Below are 22,520 nucleotides of genomic sequence, written 5' to 3' on the forward strand. Positions count from 1 at the left end.
TTGTTGAATGGGCATTACAAGATAATAGACCAGTACACCGCCTGGATCAGAGGCTATTGGTACCCACTGGGGTTGCAGCAGCGTTTACCAGTTGATTGAATTAAACCACGGTATACTACGGTATACTGCCTTCATCGTTCGCGTTACTCTGTTGTTTTGGAATGCCAAGAATGTCTTAATTTTCTGCTGTATGCATACTACTCATTTCGATATGAATATTTATAGGAATATAATAATTTAATTTACGAGTGTGTTTGTTTGTTAAATATTGTGTCAGCAGACAGTGAATATACGTGATTGACGATAGTGAAGCTCCAGTGAGGCTGTGGTGACACAGATCGTAGCCATATATAATTTTTGCGGACATAAATATTAAAAATATAAAATAAATATGGGGAAAACATGGAGAAGTAACTACGTAACTAATAAATAGTTTATGTTATATCGTTATGATAACTTCATTTATAAACATACTGTTTATATCCACGGAATGTCAGACAATACGAGTGTTCAAGTTAGATGTGTTGCACCTGCCGCTAAATGCCACGGTCTAATGGCGCTGTAAAGAACACGTATGTCAACAACCGTTTATTATTTCACTGGTTTCTACGCAAACCGACGTTCGGTTTGTGGGAAAATATAGCCCAGTGTTCAGTGCGCCGTATCACCGTCTCCGTCAAAAAAAGGAACATCCCAACAGGTGAGTGGTGTAAATAGTTGATTAATATTTAATAATATCAGTGATTCAGTATTTGATAGTAGATATTCACCATGACTGGGTCAATTGGTATTTGGGGTAGGATTCTGGGTAATCATTTATACTTTAAACATAAACAACTGCGAACGAACTTTCACATACAAATGTAAAAATCCGCATACATTATAAGCTTATTCCCGTGTCTAACGAAATGAAATGTATTATTTTATTCATATACTTTATTTAAACCAATTTCAAGCGATCAGTGAGTGTATATTTCGTATATGAGGTTGGCAGTGGCGTTATTGGGGTCCGTACCCCCCCCCCGTTGAAAAATGTATTCAATTTGTTTTTATATAATATAAAAAATCATTACCTTAGTCTGTCGATTTTAAAGTTGCCCCCCCCCCATAAAAAAAATCCTGTATCCGCCCCTGGTTGGACATATATATCTTCACGTCAACGATTCAGTAATGCTACCTATATTCACGAAATCCATGTACACACTCTGGACGTGACCTTGAGGCTACATTGATGTACAGAGGTTCATGGACAACTCACCCTCTACGATGACGTTGTAGATCATATCAGGATGGGTACATATATGCTCAACACACGTGTAAAGATTGTGATTAAATTCCTGTAATTAATATGACTATCAACAAACCACGAAACCGCTTAATAATAACAGTCCATATAAACGTCAGTCAGTCGATTGGTCATAGTATTTTGTAGCTTTGTTTCGCTTGGTCATAGTATGAACCAAAGAAAAATATTCACATCATGTCTGTAAAAACTGGTGGTCAGCGCGCCACGTCGTGTTGTGTGCGTGTGTCCCATGCAACGACTACAACGCCGCGTGTACAATACATGTACATTGCTGACACTAAATGAACGAGTTCTGCTCGATGACCACCGTCCGGTAAATTCAATATAATAACAATTCTCACCACCACCGTACTATCCACCGATTAAAGAAAACGATCCACGCACATTTGAACAAAACACAAATCCCGACAATTGTCTGCATTGCGAAAACTGGTAGAATTTAACAACAGGTGGATGTGATGACGCCATCTACGACAATTTAATTTGATTACTTTGTTTTTCTCCATGTTTTGACAGGATAAAAATGAAATTGATTGCGACTTTGTTCATGAGCGTAGCAGGGATTGTAGCTGTGACGTCAGCGGCTGTTGGTAAGCTACGTGACTAGAAGAACCATTGCATTGGTTTTGAATTATGCGTACCTGAATGCCGTGTTTGGAGGTAGATCAGTGGATAATCGGAAAATAACTACTACAGTATCTACGCTTATTTTAGGATCATTTTGAACCTAAAGTGTAGAAATACTTAAATACTTACACCCAATATATTAAGTTTTACGTTTCAATTTCATTCAATGGTTTTAGATTTGTTTGCAAGTTTTGACCATTTGTAATCTTGGAGAGGGATTGGCTGGAAGAATTTGGTCCATTACATACTTTTTCACATTACTGTGGCAGGAATTTCTTTCTGTGGAAAGAGTATTTTTTCTATTATTAGCTATTACCACAATTTTGTTTTAAAAATCCTCGGAGCCCCCTCCGATTTCAAATGATATACCCTAAAGTAGTCGGTTGCTGACTTACAACGGGATTTTGTTTTTGTCTGGTCATTGAATCCTTTTCGCGCATTCATCAAAATTCTTGAAGTGTTGGTGGGTTTGCGAACAATTTCTGTTTTGAATATTAGAAACGGCATTAGACTTGAATACATATTTGTTGGTGTTTTTTGCAATATATAAAAATATGGGAGTGTATAAATGGCTAAATTCGGGTTACCGAGAAATAAATAATTCATTTCGCGCTAACCCAACCTTCGCGGTAACACGGCTTTCGCTAAAGAAACCAAAAAAATATACAAGAAACTGTATGTTCAAAATTATTTTGTTCAACAACTTGGGGAGAGGGTGTGCCTTTTTTTTTTTTTTTTTTATAGAAAACCAAATAATGCATTTAAATAAAACTATTTGAAAATGGAAGGAAAGGTAATTCAAAATAAATCTATTTGAAATTCTCAAAACAAAATTCGGTGAAAAAATAAAACACATTTCACTCTATCCATATTCCCATAGATTTGAAATTAAAAAGTTTTGCGGTGACCGAGCCTAGAGCTGAAGATCTGATTTATGAAGCAGGGAAGACAACTTACATCAACATAACAGTGACAATATGGAATGTTGGGGACGCAGAACTCCCAGAGAATGAAGTGAGAAATAACTTTGGTCTGATGGTGTACTTAGCGAAGAGCCAAAATTTTGTAAGTATTTTACCAAAGTGTCCAATTTGAACCTTGACCCAGGCATGAAAACACCGTGACGATGTGATATCGATCGGAAGATGAACGGTGTTCATAAACGATTTCCTGCTGTTTTTTTCTCCAAGTCACGAATTGAATGCCAACAACAATGCAATTCTGTTACAAATACCAAAAATAATTTGTTTTGATGAAACATAACTTCAAGTTAGTTTAATTCACAAACCAAACTGCACTACAAATACTATTCATGCTGTTTCCGTTGTCGATGTGCTAGTTCACATTAGTTGCTGTACGTGCCAGTGTAAGCTCAGTCATTTATCAATTTCTCTTCAAGTTTGTAATATAACAAGCTGTATTTGCATTTAAATTTTCTTTGTGATATAAATGTGTGTTATTTCGGGTTGGTGGTTGGTAGTGAAATGTATATGATGGGAGGGTGTTCCTGAAGGGAAATGTACGGAACCTAGTACAGGTACCATACTACAACTACCCCCCCCCTAAATCTAGCTGAAACCCTTTGTGTATTTTTTCATTTAAATCCACCGCTATGTATGTCAGCAAATTTGACCCTCAAAATACAAAATTTCGGCGTGCCGCCGCCTCTGACCTTGATACCAATTCTAACTGTAGCGTGTAACCTATTTGGAAAGGCATCTTGATATTAAAGCGGGGGAGTCGTCATCTGCACACGTGTCAGATGGCCATAGCGTGTCATTGTTTACAAACAAGCGTCTACCCATGAGCCTTTGCATTTTTAGCGTGTGTTGTTATCGTTGCTTGGGACTCAATACCCGCGCATGCGCAGGTGACGACCCTCCGCTTTAAACTAATACCTTCAATATCATTGCTAACACAACATTTGGAGATAAAAACTACAGTTAGCTTTTATTAAGAATGAGTGTCACATTGCAGGAAGATGTTCTCCCGGTGGATACTTCAGCCATATTGGACGAGTCCCAATATTTACAACAGACGTCGATACCCAACTCCGATGACGTCACGTTATTCATGAATGCATCGATTACCATACCTGTTGAGTCATGTGACCAGTACACCGTGCTATGTGTTGAAATCACCATTTACGACAGCAGTAACACCTACTTAGATGGGAATACTGTGAATAATTATAAATGCCAAAGTATGGAGGCAAACAGGACATGTCTTTCAGGTAATGGATATGGTAACTTGCACTCTCAGATATCGGATAGGGAGGAGTATATAAGATTGAGGGAAGATGGATGTGCCGGGCGTAGTTGGTACTTGAAAAAACATAGATAACCGTTGAATAGCGCAACACCACCTCTAACTCTATATTTCAATTTGTTGTAAAATAATTTTTCGCAAATTGGATATTCTAATACATCTGTTCATGTTTGTTACGAAACTTAATAATTTCTCACCGTCTAATTTGTCAAATAATCTAATCTAGACATAATGGAATTTCAATAGAAATCGTAATTTATTTGAACCAAAAAAGTACAATTTGTTTTTTTCAAATTTTGATGCGAGTCTGTATTTATTTTTATATTTAAATAGTCATTAAATAATGCTTTGTTAAGATTAATTGAGAAAATTGAACGTTGTCTTTTTTTAAAATTTCTGACCAAAAAACGAATCTGCCCAACCTTGGTGGGCGTAATCACTTTATGATCGAGGTGTGGCTGTTCATGTAATCAAAACACAATACTTTTAATAAAACATCACAGTAAGTTCAATTTTAAAGAATTATCACCAGTTGGCTAGTAAGAACTGAACATGGATTACAATTTTGTATTCTACCCAAACATAGTAATGACCCACAAAAAGAAATATTTGAGTTAGGAGTAGTGCTCTAATATATTTCAAAACTTTACTTTTCAGATTTAACTGTCGCAGGTTTGTTTATCCAGAATTCAACCAATCAGAAATACACCCCTGGGAAGACAACCTGGGTGAACTTCGACCTTATAATAAAAAATGCTGGCACAGAAAGTATTCCCAACTCTACAGACACTGATTCAACAAACTTTAACGTGAAGCTGACACTGACAAACAACCAAGATTATGAGTCTGCCGATTCATGGACCAATATAGAGGTGAATACAAATTACACATATGCTGAGACTCTACAGTATGGCATTGGTGCAGGAGAGAATATCACTATCACAGACTTAACGGCGCCAATCAACATTCATCCTGCCAACTGTGAAGACATCCATTGGTTATGTGCAAGGGTATGTAAAGCCAATCACAGTGGTCCATATGTGCTGATGCAATGATAATATACTTAGTTTCATAGTCTTAAATAAATGCAGACAAATATATTGAAAAAAAAATAGAGTTATTCTATAATAACCCTCTCGTGTGATTTCCGCAATGTTGCAAATAAGGACCTGTATGCTCCATTCTGATTGGTCTAATTGATGTGTATGCAAATTGTACATCTTGAACAGACAATTTTACTTGAAGGATGTGTAGGTGTAAATGTGAATGTAAAATATCTTTTTATTCATGTTTCCCAGCAAATTGTCACATACATTTTTTATTCAGGTGTTCAAGCCAACTAATCGTTACTATGGTGATGCATTGACAAATAACAATGATTACTGCATAGCATTTGGTGAGGATGGGAACACAGCAGGGGAGAAACTTGCATGCGATGGTAAGCAATGATATATTACCTGTACCACTGATTTATTCATCACATGGAATAATATGCGAGAAACAATTTCAATCTTTCTTGTGCATATCCTAGCAACCAGGGAATCTGATCAAAGAGTAGAAATATATTTCTAGAATCTTGCAATTATGCGATATCAAACAAGTCTAGATACAGTAGGAAATGTTTATGGTCAATTTTACCATTGCTATAAAACTTTGCATTTATTCTGTTTTTTTTTCTTTCACAAATTCACAAAAAAGCTGCGACAAAAATTACGATACAAGATAATTAGAAACAAAAATCTTTTTTTTATGGTCTAATTGGAAGAAAGTAGCATGAATGCTAAAGTTGCATTTCCATTTTGCAAATATGTAAAACATCATATAAAAAAAATTATATATCGAAAGCAGACATCTACTACATTCACATTACAAGATCTTGACACATGCCTACATTTTTAATCCTTCGTGTTTGCAGAGGGTTTACAGTAGTTGTGTCCATGTTAGTCTTTACCCACTTGGTTCTTGCCAATCTCATTCATACATGTAAATCTGTAATTTGACCCAAACATGGCAGACAATACTCATACAATGATAATATTAATTACTTTATTGAAACCATATATATTTGCCATTATCGTATTCTTTTATTTATTGATTACGAGTTATTGTGCACACGGATGACAAAGAGGATTCAAAGAACAGTTGTTTCTTTTTACGTCAATGTAGCATTGCAAGAAACCAGTTGCAGCAGCACATATATGTGTCTCGCTGACAACATTCCAAATTCATTTTATTCATTACTACAGCATCTGACCATATATAGTTGCACTTCCGTTCATTGTTATGTCATACTAACATGAATCGGTACATGTTCTCTAAAATTCACCAAGGGCGTGATTTAGGTTTGTGTCGAGCGTTCAGACAGCAAATCTCGGCATGTGAAGAGTTTCTGTCCTCCTGACTTTCTATTTTGACTGAGATCAATTTTTTTTTTGGCACATGCCAACTCGGCCTGACCGTTCAAACACACATTCTAGCTGACTCATCTGAGACTCTTGGCATGTGCCAAGATCTATAATATGTTTGTATCCTGTCCAGTAAATTTCTCATAGCTCATCCACAATCTGAATATTTGATGGTGTACACATTGGTCGGGATGGTACCTCAAAGATTTGCAAAGTGGAAATACGACTTTAAAAACTCACACACACACATTAATTGTTTTAGTGTTTGTTTCTTATTTCAGCCAATTCCGTCCATTCGCTGTCCAACATTGTCATCTATCTCTTGCTGCAGATGGTAGCATCAAATATTATTCTGTAAACCGGTCACCATAGCAACAATGGTAACCATGGCAATGATGTGTTTTCCTACATCTTGCCAAGAATCTACACATTTTGGGGAGTGTTTTAAATGTACAAATTTGAAATGTATAATTTTAGTGGAATTGATTGTAGGTTTGAATTCATAGTTTGTGAAAATATTTGTTGGGTCAAATTTGCATTAGCCATTAGCAAGCAAACAATAGAAAGAAATGTTTCAACTGTTATTATTTTTGACTTGAAGTTCTGGGTTTAGGTGTTTAGAATAAACTCAAATAATTGACAATTTCATGTTGTATACAGTACATGCAAAATGTAATTCAGCAGTCAACCCATCAATAACAAAGTCAACTTTTGCCATATCTGTTAAAAGTATCTGATCAGGAATCATGGTCAGTAACAAATATTACCAGTGTAGTCTAAAATTAACAAATTATAGTAAAATATGTATAAATAAGTAAAATGTATGAAACATTATTGAACTAAAAAAATGTAGCAGTCGGAGGGTCACAGTAAGTCACTATTTTACAGTTTCACAGAAATAAGTTTTCTACAAAAACTTAATGGAAGAAAACAGACAGGGATACACTGAAATTAATGGCGACAATAATTTTACTTTCTTATAGTACTTGTATATATTCTTATGTACCTGGAGAGAACAATGGATTATTATGCCTAAAACACTGCTGCCGCATTTATGTTTTTTATAACTGGTGATGCTGATGGACTTCAGCGTCATTTGTACACTACTTTCATGACTGTGGTATATCACCAATATATGCATAATTTGTCTATTGTTTCAGCCAATCAGCACACAGATATTGTTTCAGCCAATCAGCACACAGATATTGTTTCAGCCAATCAGCACACAGATACATATGTGTAGCATGATGGTATAATACTATCTGCTTTGTCCGGACGACGCCACTGGTACAGCTCCAAATGCATCAGGTGATAGGTTATGCATGATTGATTTGATAAATGTTGAGCCGTTTATAATTTTGGTTGTTGCTATGATATAATCACTGGGGCCTGTAGAAAAATAGAAATAACATCATCATTATTCATAAAATTTGTAAACACAATCTTTAAATAATTATTTATACTGTATTAAATCACACTTGAGATATTTTATGAGAATAGTTATACAAACATTGTGTACAGAATGAATTGTTGATACCAGTAAGTGAAAACAATAATTATTATACTTTTAAAAGTGATCAACAAACTTTTGAACACTTTTTCATCAAGCCTTCATGATCAGTTTTTGGTCACTTACTGTCTTCTTGCTGTGACAGGAAACGTAAAGCTGCAATTTCAGCATACGTCACACCACCAAGAAAAAACACCAATGTCACTTTTTGATTGTCGCCAGGACCTTCTGCACCAGTGGAACCTGAACAAATAAGAGTGTCAGGAATTCAAAGTTTAATTGATTTCCAAGTATTACGCCCTCTCTGTTAGACCTATAAGCTTTTAAATACATACGTAATTTACACAGAAAGGGGAATACTTTGTGACTTTTTATAGGTGGAGGTATAAAGAAATATTTAATACATATATTGCATGCACGAATTGTTACATTCTTCGCAAGGGGAGCAACCTGATTGGACGACAAAGAATTTACCTGGCACCTGATTTGGTAGTTTTTCGCCATTTTTTTTGGTGTTGACCAATTAGAAATGAGCAGTGTAAACAAAGTGATGTCATCTTGATTTACATTTTAATTTACATAAGTTTCCCTATAAATTGAATAAATAAAAAGGTTTTCCCCTGTCTTACCTGCATATTTAGACTGCGGTTACGTTTATCAAAATCGTCTAAAATATTTAGGCAATGCAGTAATATTTAATTAGCCAATTTTGTGTAGCTATTTGTAGTTTTTGATTTAGAGTTATAGCTATACTCTCATTGTGTATTTATTGTCAAACTTTTGATTAGATTTCTTTGTATTAAAGTGTGCGTACACACATTGCAGTTAATTCAAATTTGGTGTCATTTAGTGCTGTGCGTGTATGATGAATGTATTCGTTCCCTTCTTTACAAATGTCCCATGGTTCTTGGATGCCAAATTGTTATTGGCCTGAGATCCGAACATTGTCGTCTTGTAACGATAACCATCTTAATGATTTCCAATGCCTTTATGGCCCGTGAAAAGAACCCACAACAAGTGTGATCTACATATGTTTATGTCATACAAATTACAGTTTGGCATCCCAATTCACTTTGCATTAATTATTTTGAATTTAACACAAATATATAGACTATTTGCTGTTATTTTCTGTGATGTAAAACTTTTCTCAAATTTATTACATAGATTTAGTGACCTTACTTCTATTTTCTCTGGAAAATTGACAATGTGTACGTACGTTTCTTTCTTAGCCCAACTGGTATCTGTTGTATTTCTTCTATTGTAGGTCCTGGTAACAGTCTCAATACTTCTTCTATACTTCTCCACCCAGGCCGTGATAAATACTGTGCTAGTCTAACTGTCAGCGGTGCATATCCACTAAACACGTACGATATATCCGTAGGATTCTATTAAAAGAAAATGTATAATTTATGAGTAAATAAACTTCAGAATTGTTTGTAGGATAAAATTTGGTAACGATTTCAATCGATACAATATTTCAAGATTTTTTTCTGATTTACTAACATTTTCGTGAAATTGAAGTGCAAGCACACAATTTTTCATAAACAGTTATGTTATAAACAGTTATGCTCTTCATGCGAGGGCGCTCTTACTAACCTGTTCATTCACATCTTCCACCACTAATCTCAATGATTTTCTTATTGTTGAGTATGATTTCTGCCCCTGTGGTCGGAGTAAACCAGCTTTTTCTAAATTATCTATTGTTATAATGTGTTCAAATCCATACGTCTAGAAACAAATACACATATGTTAATTATACAGACTAAGCTGAAAATGACTGTTTTGACTAAATTGAAAAACATTTAAATATAATGAAGTGAAATAGGAAGTGACATCACAAAAGGAAGTGACATCATAGAAAGAAGCGTTAGTTTAGTTCTGGTAAATATCCAGTGAGTGTGTTCAAAAAATAGAATACTACAATATGTTAAAATGTATAAAAAGAGGAGGAAATATTTACCTGGATAATTTCTCTCTTGTAAAACTCTAAAACTTTAGGTTTAAAACCATTATTTGTAATAGACTGCATACAGATAAGTCGAATAACCTAAAAGGAGAGGAATACAAAACAAATCAAAAAACAATATATTAATGAATAAATTAAGCATCATTAAGAAAATGAAACAAGAATGTACATAAAATTTACATACATACATAACATTACATTAAATAAATGTTGATTTCTAATGCTGCATAGCCATGATAGTAATGGAAAACTCAATGTCATTTGGAATTTTCTAATTTTCAAACATTTTTGTAGATATTGAATTATACCTTTCTACCAATTTTGTTTGTGCAAAGTATTTACATACATAAATGTACAGTGCAAACTTCATAAATTATATATGTGTGGGACTACATGACAGGGCTATGTAAATATGAAGATGACAACATAGAACCCAGAAACCATCTGATAAAACACAAGAATGAACACATACAAAGTTCCACTAATGTTATATTTGAAAGTGACTGTATCTAGGCTATAGTAACTTCTGCCTTTCCATTTGAATCTGTGACACACTCACTCATGCAGATTGACCTTTTCTGGGTGTTCAACTAGAACCCCAACTACTGCTGCAGGGGATCATCATAAGCCTGGGCTCTTTGATTTATGTGCATTGCCCTGAATGAACGTACCAAGTTCCATTCCTACAACAATTTACCCACTACCTCAGCTGTAGAGTAGTTTCTACCACTTACCTTGATAAGTGGTTCTTTCCTAGAAATACAGTCTTCTATATAACTATTAATTTTATCAGTATCTATACCATTCATAAATTCTGCAACATTATAAAAACATGTTTCGGAATGTTGAATCTCAATTAAAATGATTAATTACTGGTATCCAGTTAAACTGCTACCACAACTGCTGCTACCACAACCACAATTACATCACAACAAATCAATTAGAAAACATAGTTACAGCTAAAAGAATTCTGAGATGACACCACATGGTGACAACATGGGATACCTCATGGTGACCATATAGTGACCATATAGTGACCATATAGTGACCACATGTTAACCACATGGTGACCACATGGTGACCACATGGTGACCACATGGTGACCATATAGTGACCACATGGTGACCACATGGTGACCACATGGTGACCATATAGTGACCACATGGTGACCATATAGTGACCACATGGTGACCATATAGTGACCACATGGTGACCATATAGTGACCACATGGTGACCATATAGTGACCACATGGTGACCATATAGTGACCACATGGTGACCATATAGTGACCACATGGTGACCACATGGTGACCATATAGTGACCACATAGTGACCATATAGTGACCACATGGTGACCATATAGTGACCACATGGTGACCATATAGTGACCACATGGTGACCATATAGTGACCACATGGTGACCATATAGTGACCACATGGTGACCATATAGTGACCACATGGTGACCATATAGTGACCACATGGTGACCATATAGTGACCACATGGTGACCATATAGTGACCATATAGTGACCACATAGTGACCACATAGTGACCACATGGTGACCATATAGTGACCACATGGTGACCATATAGTGACCACATGGTGACCATATAGTGACCACATGGTGACCATATAGTGACCACATGGTGACCATATAGTGACCACATGGTGACCATATAGTGACCACATGGTGACCATATAGTGACCACATGGTGACCACATGGTGACCATATAGTGACCACATGGTGACCATATAGTGACCACATGGTGACCATATAGTGACCATATAGTGACCACATAGTGACCACATAGTGACCATATAGTGACCACATGGTGACCATATGGTAAAATAATGGTTAATCCAAGTTTAATACCTTGCTGTGATTGCAAAGAATCCATAAATATATCCAACTCTACATTCTCCTTTATCAGCTCTGCTATTGAAGTATCTGAAAGTATAATGAATTAAAATGGCATTGTAATCTTCACTTGATACAAATACTGTCTGATATATTTTGAAAAAAAATTTTGAATTTAGTTTATGATTGATAAAGTAAGAAACTTGAGTCATGAACAAAATTCAAAAGTTGTGGTACGTCAGATTCGCAATCCTTCAATATCAGTGGTTCTTTCCCAGTGTATTAGACAAAGAATTATGAGAATGATTGTACCACTCACAGTTCAAAAATTTCTCTACTGGGCATACCAAGATCTCATATACATACGAATATAATGACCCCCCCCCCAAAAAAAAAAGCCCATGCTGCTCACTTTTTTTTTTAATTGTGTGAACTGGTAAGTACATGTACCACGTACTATAGAATTGGAAAATGTTAATTTCCTGTTTCAGAGGATATTTTAAAGTGGGAGGGTTGTCACCTGCACACGCGCGGGAATTGAGTCCCAAATGATGATAACAACACACGCTAAAAACACAAAGGCTCATGGGTAGATGCTTGTTTGTAAACAATGACACCTATGGCCATCTGACACATGCGCAGGTGATGACTCCCCTGCTTTAAGTATTTGAAAGCATTTTTAATGAATAATCTTATCACAAAAAATCAACCAAATCATCACATTATTTTTCCTAGGATGAACAGCAACATCATTTTAGCTAAATTGTGAAAATTTCGGATATATATTACTGCATAAGGGCAATATATTACTGCATAAGGGCAGCTCAATCATCTGAAGATTGAAACAGACCACACCACTTTAACAAGTACTGTATATTGCATAGTGATTACATCTACTTACGATTGGCGAGGGATATTTTTGCTGCTTGAATATGTGGCAGTTTTGAAACAAATTGTTTAATTTCACCGACTGTCTTTGCATCCTTTCTTTCCTACAAAAACAATTCAATGAACTTTCAATCACTAAATCATTTTCAACCAATCAGGATCTTGGAGGTTAATATGATATAATAACCTACTCACTAATGTTAATGACAAAAGTATAAAAATGTTAGAAACCAATAATTTCAACAAACAGCGACTTAGAGAAGTGAAGTGGGGATGTGCATTGAACATTTTGCAAATAAAAACATTTGAAGTAAAACTGATCATATCCAATTAATTCAAATTAATTGAAATATTGGCGGCTGGAGCTTCCATGGATAACCAAAATAAAGTAAGAAAAAAAATGCATCAGTGGATGAAGTGTTAGCACCTCAAACTACTAACCTCAAATTGCGCTGATAGCAGTTTGGCTTTTTTACTAAGTTCAGGTCCCACTGCATGGAAATTCTTATCCCTCAGAACAGAGTACAACTCATCTGCGGAATTCAATACAAACTTTTTCGGTTCACCTGAAATGTCGCTTGAAGGTTCTCCGTCTTTTTGCCTCTGGAACTTTTCTGGCGGTAGTTTGACACTCGCTAGAGAATTTACAATATATATTACATCACTCAATATGTTGCTTAGCAGAAGCTTGGACTGTCTCTCAGTTTCAATTTTTAAATAAGCATTTCAATGTCCTATTGTATATTGCAAAACCATACCCAGGACTATGGGTTCAAAATAAAAGTGTTCCCATTCAAGTCTCATCTCGAAGATAGCGAGACTGATGTTACCACCTTCTGACATGACATAGGCGGTTTGTAATAAAATAATAAAACATGTATAACCACATTCATAGTGAACAAATGTAATACATCGAAAATGTACAGAAAATATAGTTATCGTAATCCGTCATATCGTGAGCAGCTATTTTGATCCACCTAGACATCCCGGTATCCTAGTTACCTAGGGCATGTGCATTCGCATTTTTCTGAGTTGGAACGCTTATGCGAGAGCGAGATTGAAACTGGATCTTGGTATCATGTCACCGTAGTTGCAAACCCCAAGTAATGTACCTCTGGTATAATAATGTCACTGACTTTAAATGTTTGTTTAAAACTCGAACATCATGTACTACAAAGATAAAACCCAATGTAAAATTGACACCTTGCATTCATAATGTAAATTTACCCCTTACAAACCCACAATAGAGTAAATATTCACTACGAACTAATTCAAACTGTGTTTTTTGTGCAGTGAGTGTGACATGGTAGTTATCATCTTTGCATGCAGTGGCAATTTCGATGATCATAAGTTTGAATCCTGTTGTAATGTATGTCAGTTTATTTGCATGTAACATGTGCAGTTTACTAATACCATTTTCTGCCATGTTATAGTAGTTGTGATATATATTGAAGAAGTACTAAAATCAGCAGGCATGACTGTGACTGTGGCCCCCCAGTAATGGGAGCAATGCAGTACGACTAGAAGAAGGGAAGGTTCATATCACTTACTGTTAGCAATGCCAAATATTTCATCTATGAGTCCTTCATAAGTGAGCTGCGATGCTAGCGGCGTTAGAAAATCCACGTTACGGTCTATCAACAATAAAGCATCGATCTGTGGTGGGATTTGCTGTTCACTACCAGCCATCTCACGACGCATCCTTAACATCATGTCTGCAACATGCTGCAAAGAAATTGACACTATTGTAATATGTTGCACATGTTGGTTTGACCAGACTCCACACAAAGAAGTTCGCTGATTCTGTTCTAAACTTTTTAGATTTCGACATTCCCATGGTGTATCATTGGAAGGGAAAGATGTATAATAGCAAGGTTATTACGAGGATACCGCAAAATATGCACTCAGACAGTAAGCTGTCATATTATACACAGTGTTCAGATCTTTGTGATTGTGGCTACATATTGTAATCGTTGCACTAATCGTAGCCTGCTGTTGATAAAAACGTGTCACCCACTTAAAGACAGATTCTTATTGATACAATATTATACTAACTGTACCTTTGATAACCTTCCAATTATTGTTTCTGCATATCACCAAAAAATGAAATGCTGAAGGATGCTTATGTTAAACTGTCAAGCTGAATAAATTTTAATTGTATATCTCCCTTACCATATATATTTGGTATAACTCCATATAAGGCACATATCATAACATACACTTACCTTGGTATATTCTCCCGTACCATATATATTTGGTATAACTCCATATAAGGCATATATCATGATATACACTTACCTTGGCACATTCTCCCTTACCATATATATTTGGTATAACTCCATATAAGGCATATATCATGATATACACTTATCTTGGCACATTCTCCCTTACCATATATATTTGGTATAACTCCATATAAAGCATATATCATGATATACAATTACCATGGCACATTCTCCCTTACCATATATATTTGGTATAACTCCATATAAGGCATATATCATGACATACACTTACCTTGGCATATTCTCCCTTACCATATATATTTGGTATAACTCCATATAAGGCATATATCATGATATACACTTATCTTGGCACATTCTCCCTTACCATATATATTTGGTATAACTCCATATAAGGCATATATCATGATATACAATTACCTTGGCACATTCTCCCTTACCATATATATTTGGTATAACTCCATATAAGGCATATATCATGATATACACTTACCTTGGCACATTCTCCCTTACCATAATATTTGGTATAACTCCATATAAGGCATATATCATGATATACAATTACCTTGGCACATTCTCCCTTACCATATATATTTGGCATAACTCCATATAAGGCATATATCATGATATACACTTACCTTGGCACATTCTCCCTTACCATATATATTTGGTATAACTCCATATAAGGCATATATCATGATATACAATTACCTTGGCACATTCTCCCTTACCATATATATTTGGCATAACTCCATATAAGGCATATATCATGATATACACTTACCTTGGCACATTCTCCCTTACCATATATATTTGGTATAACTCCATATAAGGCATATATCATGATATACAATTACCTTGGCACATTCTCCCTTACCATATATATTTGGTATAACTCCATATAAGGCATATATCATGATATACACTTACCTTGGCACATTCTCCCTTACCATATATATTTGGTATAACTCCATATAAGGCATATATCATGATATACAATTACCTTGGCACATTCTCCCTTACCATATATATTTGGTATAACTCCATATAAGGCATATATCATGATATACAATTACCTTGGCACATTCTCCCTTACCATATATATTTGGCATAACTCCATATAAGGCATATATCATGATATACACTTACCTTGGCACATTCTCCCTTACCATATATATTTGGTATAACTCCATATAAGGCATATATCATGATATACACTTACCTTTGCACATTCTCCCTTACCATATATATTTGGTATAACTCCATATAAGGCATATATCATGATATACACTTACCTTTGCACATTCTCCCTTACCATATATATTTGGTATAACTCCATATAAGGCATATATCATGATATACACTTACCTTGGCACATTCTCCTTTACCATATATATTTGGTATAACTTCATATAAGGCATATATCATGATATACAATTACCTTTGCACATTCTCCCTTACCATATATATTTGGTATAACTCCATATAAGGCATATATCATGATATACAATTACCTTGGCACATTCTCCCTTACCATATATATTTGGTATAACTCCATATAAGGCATATATCATGATATACACTTACCTTGGCACATTCTCCCTTACCATATATATTTGGTATAACTCCATATAAGGCATATATCATGATATACAATTACCTTGGCACATTCTCCCTTACCATATATATTTGGTATAACTCCATATAAGGCATATATCATGATATACACTTACCTTTGCACATTCTCCCTTACCATATATATTTGGTATAACTCCATATAAGGCATATATCATGATATACACTTATCTTGGCACATTCTCCCTTACCATATATATTTGGTATAACTCCATATAAGGCATATATCATGATATACACTTACCTTGGCACATTCTCCCTTACCATATATATTTGGTATAACTCCATATAAGGCATATATCATGATATACAATTACCTTGGCACATTCTCCCTTACCATATATATTTGGTATAACTCCATATAAGGCATATATCATGATATACACTTACCTTGGCACATTCTCCCTTACCATATATATTTGGTATAACTCCATATAAGGCATATATCATGATATACAATTACCTTGGCACATTCTCCCTTACCATATATATTTGGTATAACTCCATATAAGGCATATATCATGATATACACTTACCTTTGCACATTCTCCCTTACCATATATATTTGGTATAACTCCATATAAGGCATATATCATGATATACACTTATCTTGGCACATTCTCCCTTACCATATATATTTGGTATAACTCCATATAAGGCATATATCATGATATACACTTACCTTGGCACATTCTCCCTTACCATATATATTTGGTATAACTCCATATAAGGCATATATCATGATATACACTTACCTTGGCACATTCTCCCTTACCATATATATTTGGTATAACTTCATATAAGACATATATCATGTTATACACTTACCTTGGCACATTCTCCCTTACCATATATATTTGGTATAACTCCATATAAGGCATATATCATGATGTACACTTACCTTGGCACATTCTCCCTTACCATATATATTTGGTATAACTCCATATAAGGCTTGTATCATCATCAATGACTTAGCAACATAATACATTGATGTCATATCATTAAACAGGAAACATTCCTATAAGTAAATCATAATAAATTAGATATAAATAAATCATTTTCACATAGGCTTTGTAACAACACAAAACAAGTTTACAGGGATTACGATGTAATACTGCCTGAATTTGGGTCTTTTGGTCATAAGAGATAAATATACATTGGTCATGTAAATTTGTGAAATGCTTTTGCAGTGAGCATTTCACTGGGGTCCTAGTTACTGTAAAATACTTTATTTTTGCTTGGAATTAATTTTCGCTGAAAATATGATTTAGTGAAAATTAAATCCAGCGAATATACCTTTTTTCCTATATTTTACATTCAACTCAGTCAAAAATCAGTGAAAATAAATTCCTTACAAAATACCCAAAAAGTATTTTCAGCGAAAATTAATTCCAGCTAAAATAAAGTATTTTACAGTATGGGGAGTTGTAGCAAGTCACAAATGAAATGAATATGAAATAAATCGGACCTGAGAAACAAACATCATTACGTCATATATGGTGATGCATGGCTGCAATGCTTTCAGGATCAATTCAGCTCACCTTAAAAGAGTGTTCCATCTCAGTCGACAAGAGATCATTATCAAACGGTAATATATCCAAGTTATATTCATCCACGTTACTAAATGTACCATACACACCCAGCTCCTGAAAATAACAATTATTATTTCACATCTGTCATTGCTTACCTTTAAGTTTCAGCACGCTGTAACATCTTACTGTTTTAGAAAATGCAAATTGTAACTTATAAATGATTACACAATAAGATGGCAAATACTAAGATTGTGTCCATCTGTCAGGTGGTTCATAGACCTACTGTAAAAGGGTTCACTGCTTTTTAATTTTGCTTATTTTGCTGACTGGAAAATGCGCATAATTAAAACCCAGTGAATATGTAAAATTGAGCATAGAACACATTATCTAAATGATAAAACTGTGAATTTAAAACCCACTGAATATGCCTGAAATGCTAAATCAGCAAAATTTAAACCCAGTGAAAGTTAGTCATTTTACAGTATCTTGTGAGAGAATCCCATGTTAGTCACAACCTGTTCTTATCAATTTAAAAAATGTCATATACAGTGTCTCATCCACAATGTATCATTGTGCAATTTTATACCAATTTCTGGGGATTCTCTACTATTTTTTGGTATGTATACAACCATTTTTGACATCAGATCTACAAACTCAAACTGGCAGCATTGATATTGTGATATTGTAAACATATTCACTGGATTGTGAATTGAAGTTTTAATTTAATTTTACATTGATATATGGAGTTACATGTAATGTAGCTGATTTCACTTATCAGTGACAATAATGAAATAACAGCCCAGTGAATAAATACCACTTTTATCGTAATGTCTTGATGTTAAAAATTTTGTTATGATCATACATCTTTTGGCAAAAATAATTTAGGTGCTTAAATCTAATGAGTGTTATCAGAACAATATGTAATACCTTAAGTCTTTTCTCACACAGTAAACTTTTCCTGGGAACGAAAAAAAGGTGAAAATCTTTTCTATGATAGGTGCCAAGCTCCTCTTCTTTGTGGATATTTTGAGCCACAAATTCCATGAGTTGCAGTTTGGGCCTTGTTATAAATATTACATTTCTGACGTTACTTGTTGGTAGACGTCCCGTTCTTAGTGGAAACATTTTCTCCACTTCATGTTCCTGGGAATGATAACATGTTGAAATAATGATAGCAGGGAGGATGACAATGATTTGAATTGCATCTAATTTCGTTTCACTTATAAGTTAAACTGTAATTCTATAAACTCATCTTTAGCTTTTTCATTTTTTAGGTGAATATATACAACGGTTTTAACAGAAGCTGACAGGCATTTTAAGTATAGGGATTTTTCAAGAAAAAAAAAATTATTGATATGCTAATCCTCTCTAACAAAGTATTGATCTCTAAAATATGCAAATTAGCTGCCATGAACACTGGGAAAAAAGAAAACATTGGTACAAATGCTAGACTTAATGGCTTCCACATTCTCTTATAGGATCAATGATTCTCTTCAGTAATTTAGGGTTTGAATGAAAATCTAAGCACAAAACTCCAACATGTTAACAACTGGCTGGCATTCCACTGCCAATTTTATTTTCAATTTTGGCATTGACATCACCCAGGGTGGATTACAGATGCATGTTATTATGTTTCATGATTAGATTCAAAATGGCCTACTGGCAGCCATGTTGGTTTTATTTTCATGTTTTGACATATCTTGACAGATTTTGTTCAATGACAAGACATAATGTCATACATAAATATCTCAACTTTTTTTTGCCCTCTCTGATTAACTAGCAGTCTTTTTTTTTTCTCAAGAAACAACACTTCAACATGTTATCAATCATTTCTCAGATATGCCTGGGTCAATTTTAAATTGAAAACTGACATTATTATTACTTTATTGAAAAAAATTAAATAAAAATATGTTTACAAATAACAAATTAAACTGATAAAATAAATTAGATACTAATAAACACAGATGTAGTTGGTAAATGATTGTAAATGAATGTAGACTTGAATGAACTTTCATGAGATACACAAGTGATAGGAGTATTAGTCAGCATCTTTTCAGAGGATCTTTTGTTTGCCAATTTACTATTTAATATAACTATCTTGTAATTTAATTTGTAAAGTGTAACTCACTTTTATTTACATAGCAGTGGAATGTAAAGCAGAAGTCAACATTGCAATCAGAGTCTTGCATAGTTCAAATACTAGTGACTGCATTCAAAGAAGAATTCACCAAATTACACAAAAACCATTTATTTTTCCTGGTACATGTATATTAGTTTCACTATTTTGATATTTGATCACATTCACATGGTTTTAAATTCTGGTTTTATCCAGTGAAAAAACAAGTCCTATTTGCAATTATATATTTTGACATTTTGTCAGCGAAAAATTTAAATTGAGTGAATAATTAATATATCTGCACTGTACCGTAGTTGTTCGGGTAAGCGTCCATGCCCGGGCAAACGCCCACCCCCTAAATGGAGAACTATGAACTTTTGTAATATTTACTTTGTAAATTATTATTGTTCATGTATGACTGTTGATCTGGTATTTGTCAAAATCAGAAATAATTTTATGCAGTTTAACCCCTGACATTTTAGTTCATTTTGAGTTCACGCGTTTTGGGCGTGTTTGCGGCGGGGAAATCCTAATTCAATTGATTCCTCGCTGTGAATTTTTATTATTTCTGGTTTATTTGTCACATTATAAACAATAAATTATTTTTGTTATACTCTAATGTTGCATATTGTTTATTTATTTCCGTTGCATGTTTCCATTTACCATTCTATTTTCTGCCACAGTTTGATCTGCGTGTTGTAAATTTTCGTGAATTCTTGTTTTTGTCCAAGCATATGACCACCCCTATTTTTTGGCAATTTTCCATGTTCAGGACCCTGGGCGCTTACCCGGACAACTGTGGTATATCAAGATCTCAAGTAATCACCACTCCCATGGTGCATCTCTCTAGCTATGCTACTTCCTGATTTCGAGTTTTTCGTAACAGGAAGCTGTGCATATTATAAAGAGATCACCGACCTACATACCATGCCAGTCTATGATAAGATTATTCAAACCGTGTAGAAAGTTTGTGGGGGATGGGATATATGTGACGAGATAGGTCATGGAAATACCACTACATGTATTATTTATTTGTATCAATAATTCACCATTCAGTTACCTTTAGAAGTGAATACTCTGCTATCAAACCCAATGGTCCTGTCAATTGTTCATCCCATACCAAGGCCTGACAGAAAAAAATAATACAACAGATGTTTTAAAGAAGAATACAAGTGTACTATGTACCATTCAGCAAAGCACTTTTCCCTGAAATTGAGATTATCTCGCAATCAGAAAATATCTTTTCATCAATATCCATACATTGCTTTATTCTTGACAAATCTTCAAATAAATTATAGTTAATTGTTTTGGCAAACTGGTAACCAATTAAGTTACCTCTGAAGGAACAATGATTTAGAAGTTTGGATGTTCTTATTGCTGTCAAATAATGTCCTGTATTGAACTATTGGCTCCTGCGCAAGACCTACTTTCATCTCAGAAGTTCTGGAATAAGTTACGCATAACCCCACCTCTAACACCACCCCTAACCCTACCCTCAATTTAATTGTACATGCATATGCCCGTTCTAAGGACAGTGGGGGCATTTACAATTGAATTGAGTGAGGGTTAGAGTTAGGATTAAGGGTGGGGTGCAAAAGGAATACTTTCGGAGATCTATTTGGTCACCGTATAGGGATGGTGATTTAGGGGAAAGTTCAGAAAGTACTGTGATTTCACACACACGCTTTTGATAAACAATTATTTTTGCCCCAAATCACGTCGGCTAGACATTGAGGTGAGTGGCAGTAGTGAATTAAATTTTTAAAACGTCAGCTAGCAAAACATTTGCAACATACAGGTCGTCCTTTTTGTGTGATATTATTCAAAATATCGCTATACATACACTAGTATATCACCCCCCCCCCCCCCATTCATTAGGGGGAGGGGCTTGAAGTTGAGCATGGAAGTGAGATGTATTACATTGGCAATTACAATATTTAAGTTTTTTACTAATGCATTATATTACATGCTAACATACCTTAGCACCGACACATTTATCCAGACAATCAAGTAATTCTCTTCTTGCAGCTTCCCTCAAAACGGCGATATTTACTCGGCCACTGCTAAGGTGAGTCGCCATTTTACATCGGTGACCTTAGACCCTCTAACTTGCTGATTAAAATACGACAAATGTGTCGTCGTTTTTCTGGCTGAATTTTCAC

At 34.7% G+C, this 22,520-nt stretch overlaps 2 protein-coding genes across 2 annotated transcripts; one reads left to right on the top strand and one right to left on the bottom strand.

Annotated features, from left to right (window-relative positions):
• The first annotated feature begins 667 nt into the window (after positions 1–667).
• On the top strand, positions 668–8,951 carry LOC146733630 (uncharacterized). Its single transcript, XM_085491711.1, has 7 exons — positions 668–700; positions 1,823–1,896; positions 2,814–2,998; positions 3,911–4,166; positions 4,859–5,211; positions 5,528–5,639; positions 6,888–8,951. The coding sequence occupies exons 2-7, from the start codon at positions 1,830–1,832 to the stop codon at positions 6,962–6,964; spliced, it is 1,050 nt and encodes a 349-aa protein (XP_085347837.1). The 5' UTR covers positions 668–700; positions 1,823–1,829; the 3' UTR covers positions 6,965–8,951.
• On the bottom strand, positions 5,823–22,438 carry LOC100378976 (vacuolar protein sorting-associated protein 33A). Its single transcript, XM_085491710.1, has 15 exons — positions 22,337–22,438; positions 21,419–21,484; positions 19,170–19,385; positions 18,252–18,356; positions 17,612–17,728; positions 14,383–14,557; positions 13,274–13,467; positions 12,846–12,936; positions 11,960–12,034; positions 10,817–10,896; positions 10,077–10,163; positions 9,713–9,844; positions 9,333–9,501; positions 8,243–8,359; positions 5,823–7,995 (listed from the first exon to the last, which is right to left on the bottom strand). Exons 1-15 carry the CDS (start codon positions 22,436–22,438, stop codon positions 7,865–7,867), a joined length of 1,857 nt encoding a protein of 618 aa, XP_085347836.1. The 3' UTR covers positions 5,823–7,864.
• Between the last annotated feature and the right edge of the window lie 82 nt (positions 22,439–22,520).

The sequence above is a fragment of the Saccoglossus kowalevskii genome, chromosome 16 (genome assembly GCF_978046115.1).
Source record: "Saccoglossus kowalevskii chromosome 16, keSacKowa6.1, whole genome shotgun sequence".
Classification (NCBI taxonomy): Eukaryota; Metazoa; Hemichordata; class Enteropneusta; family Harrimaniidae; genus Saccoglossus; species Saccoglossus kowalevskii.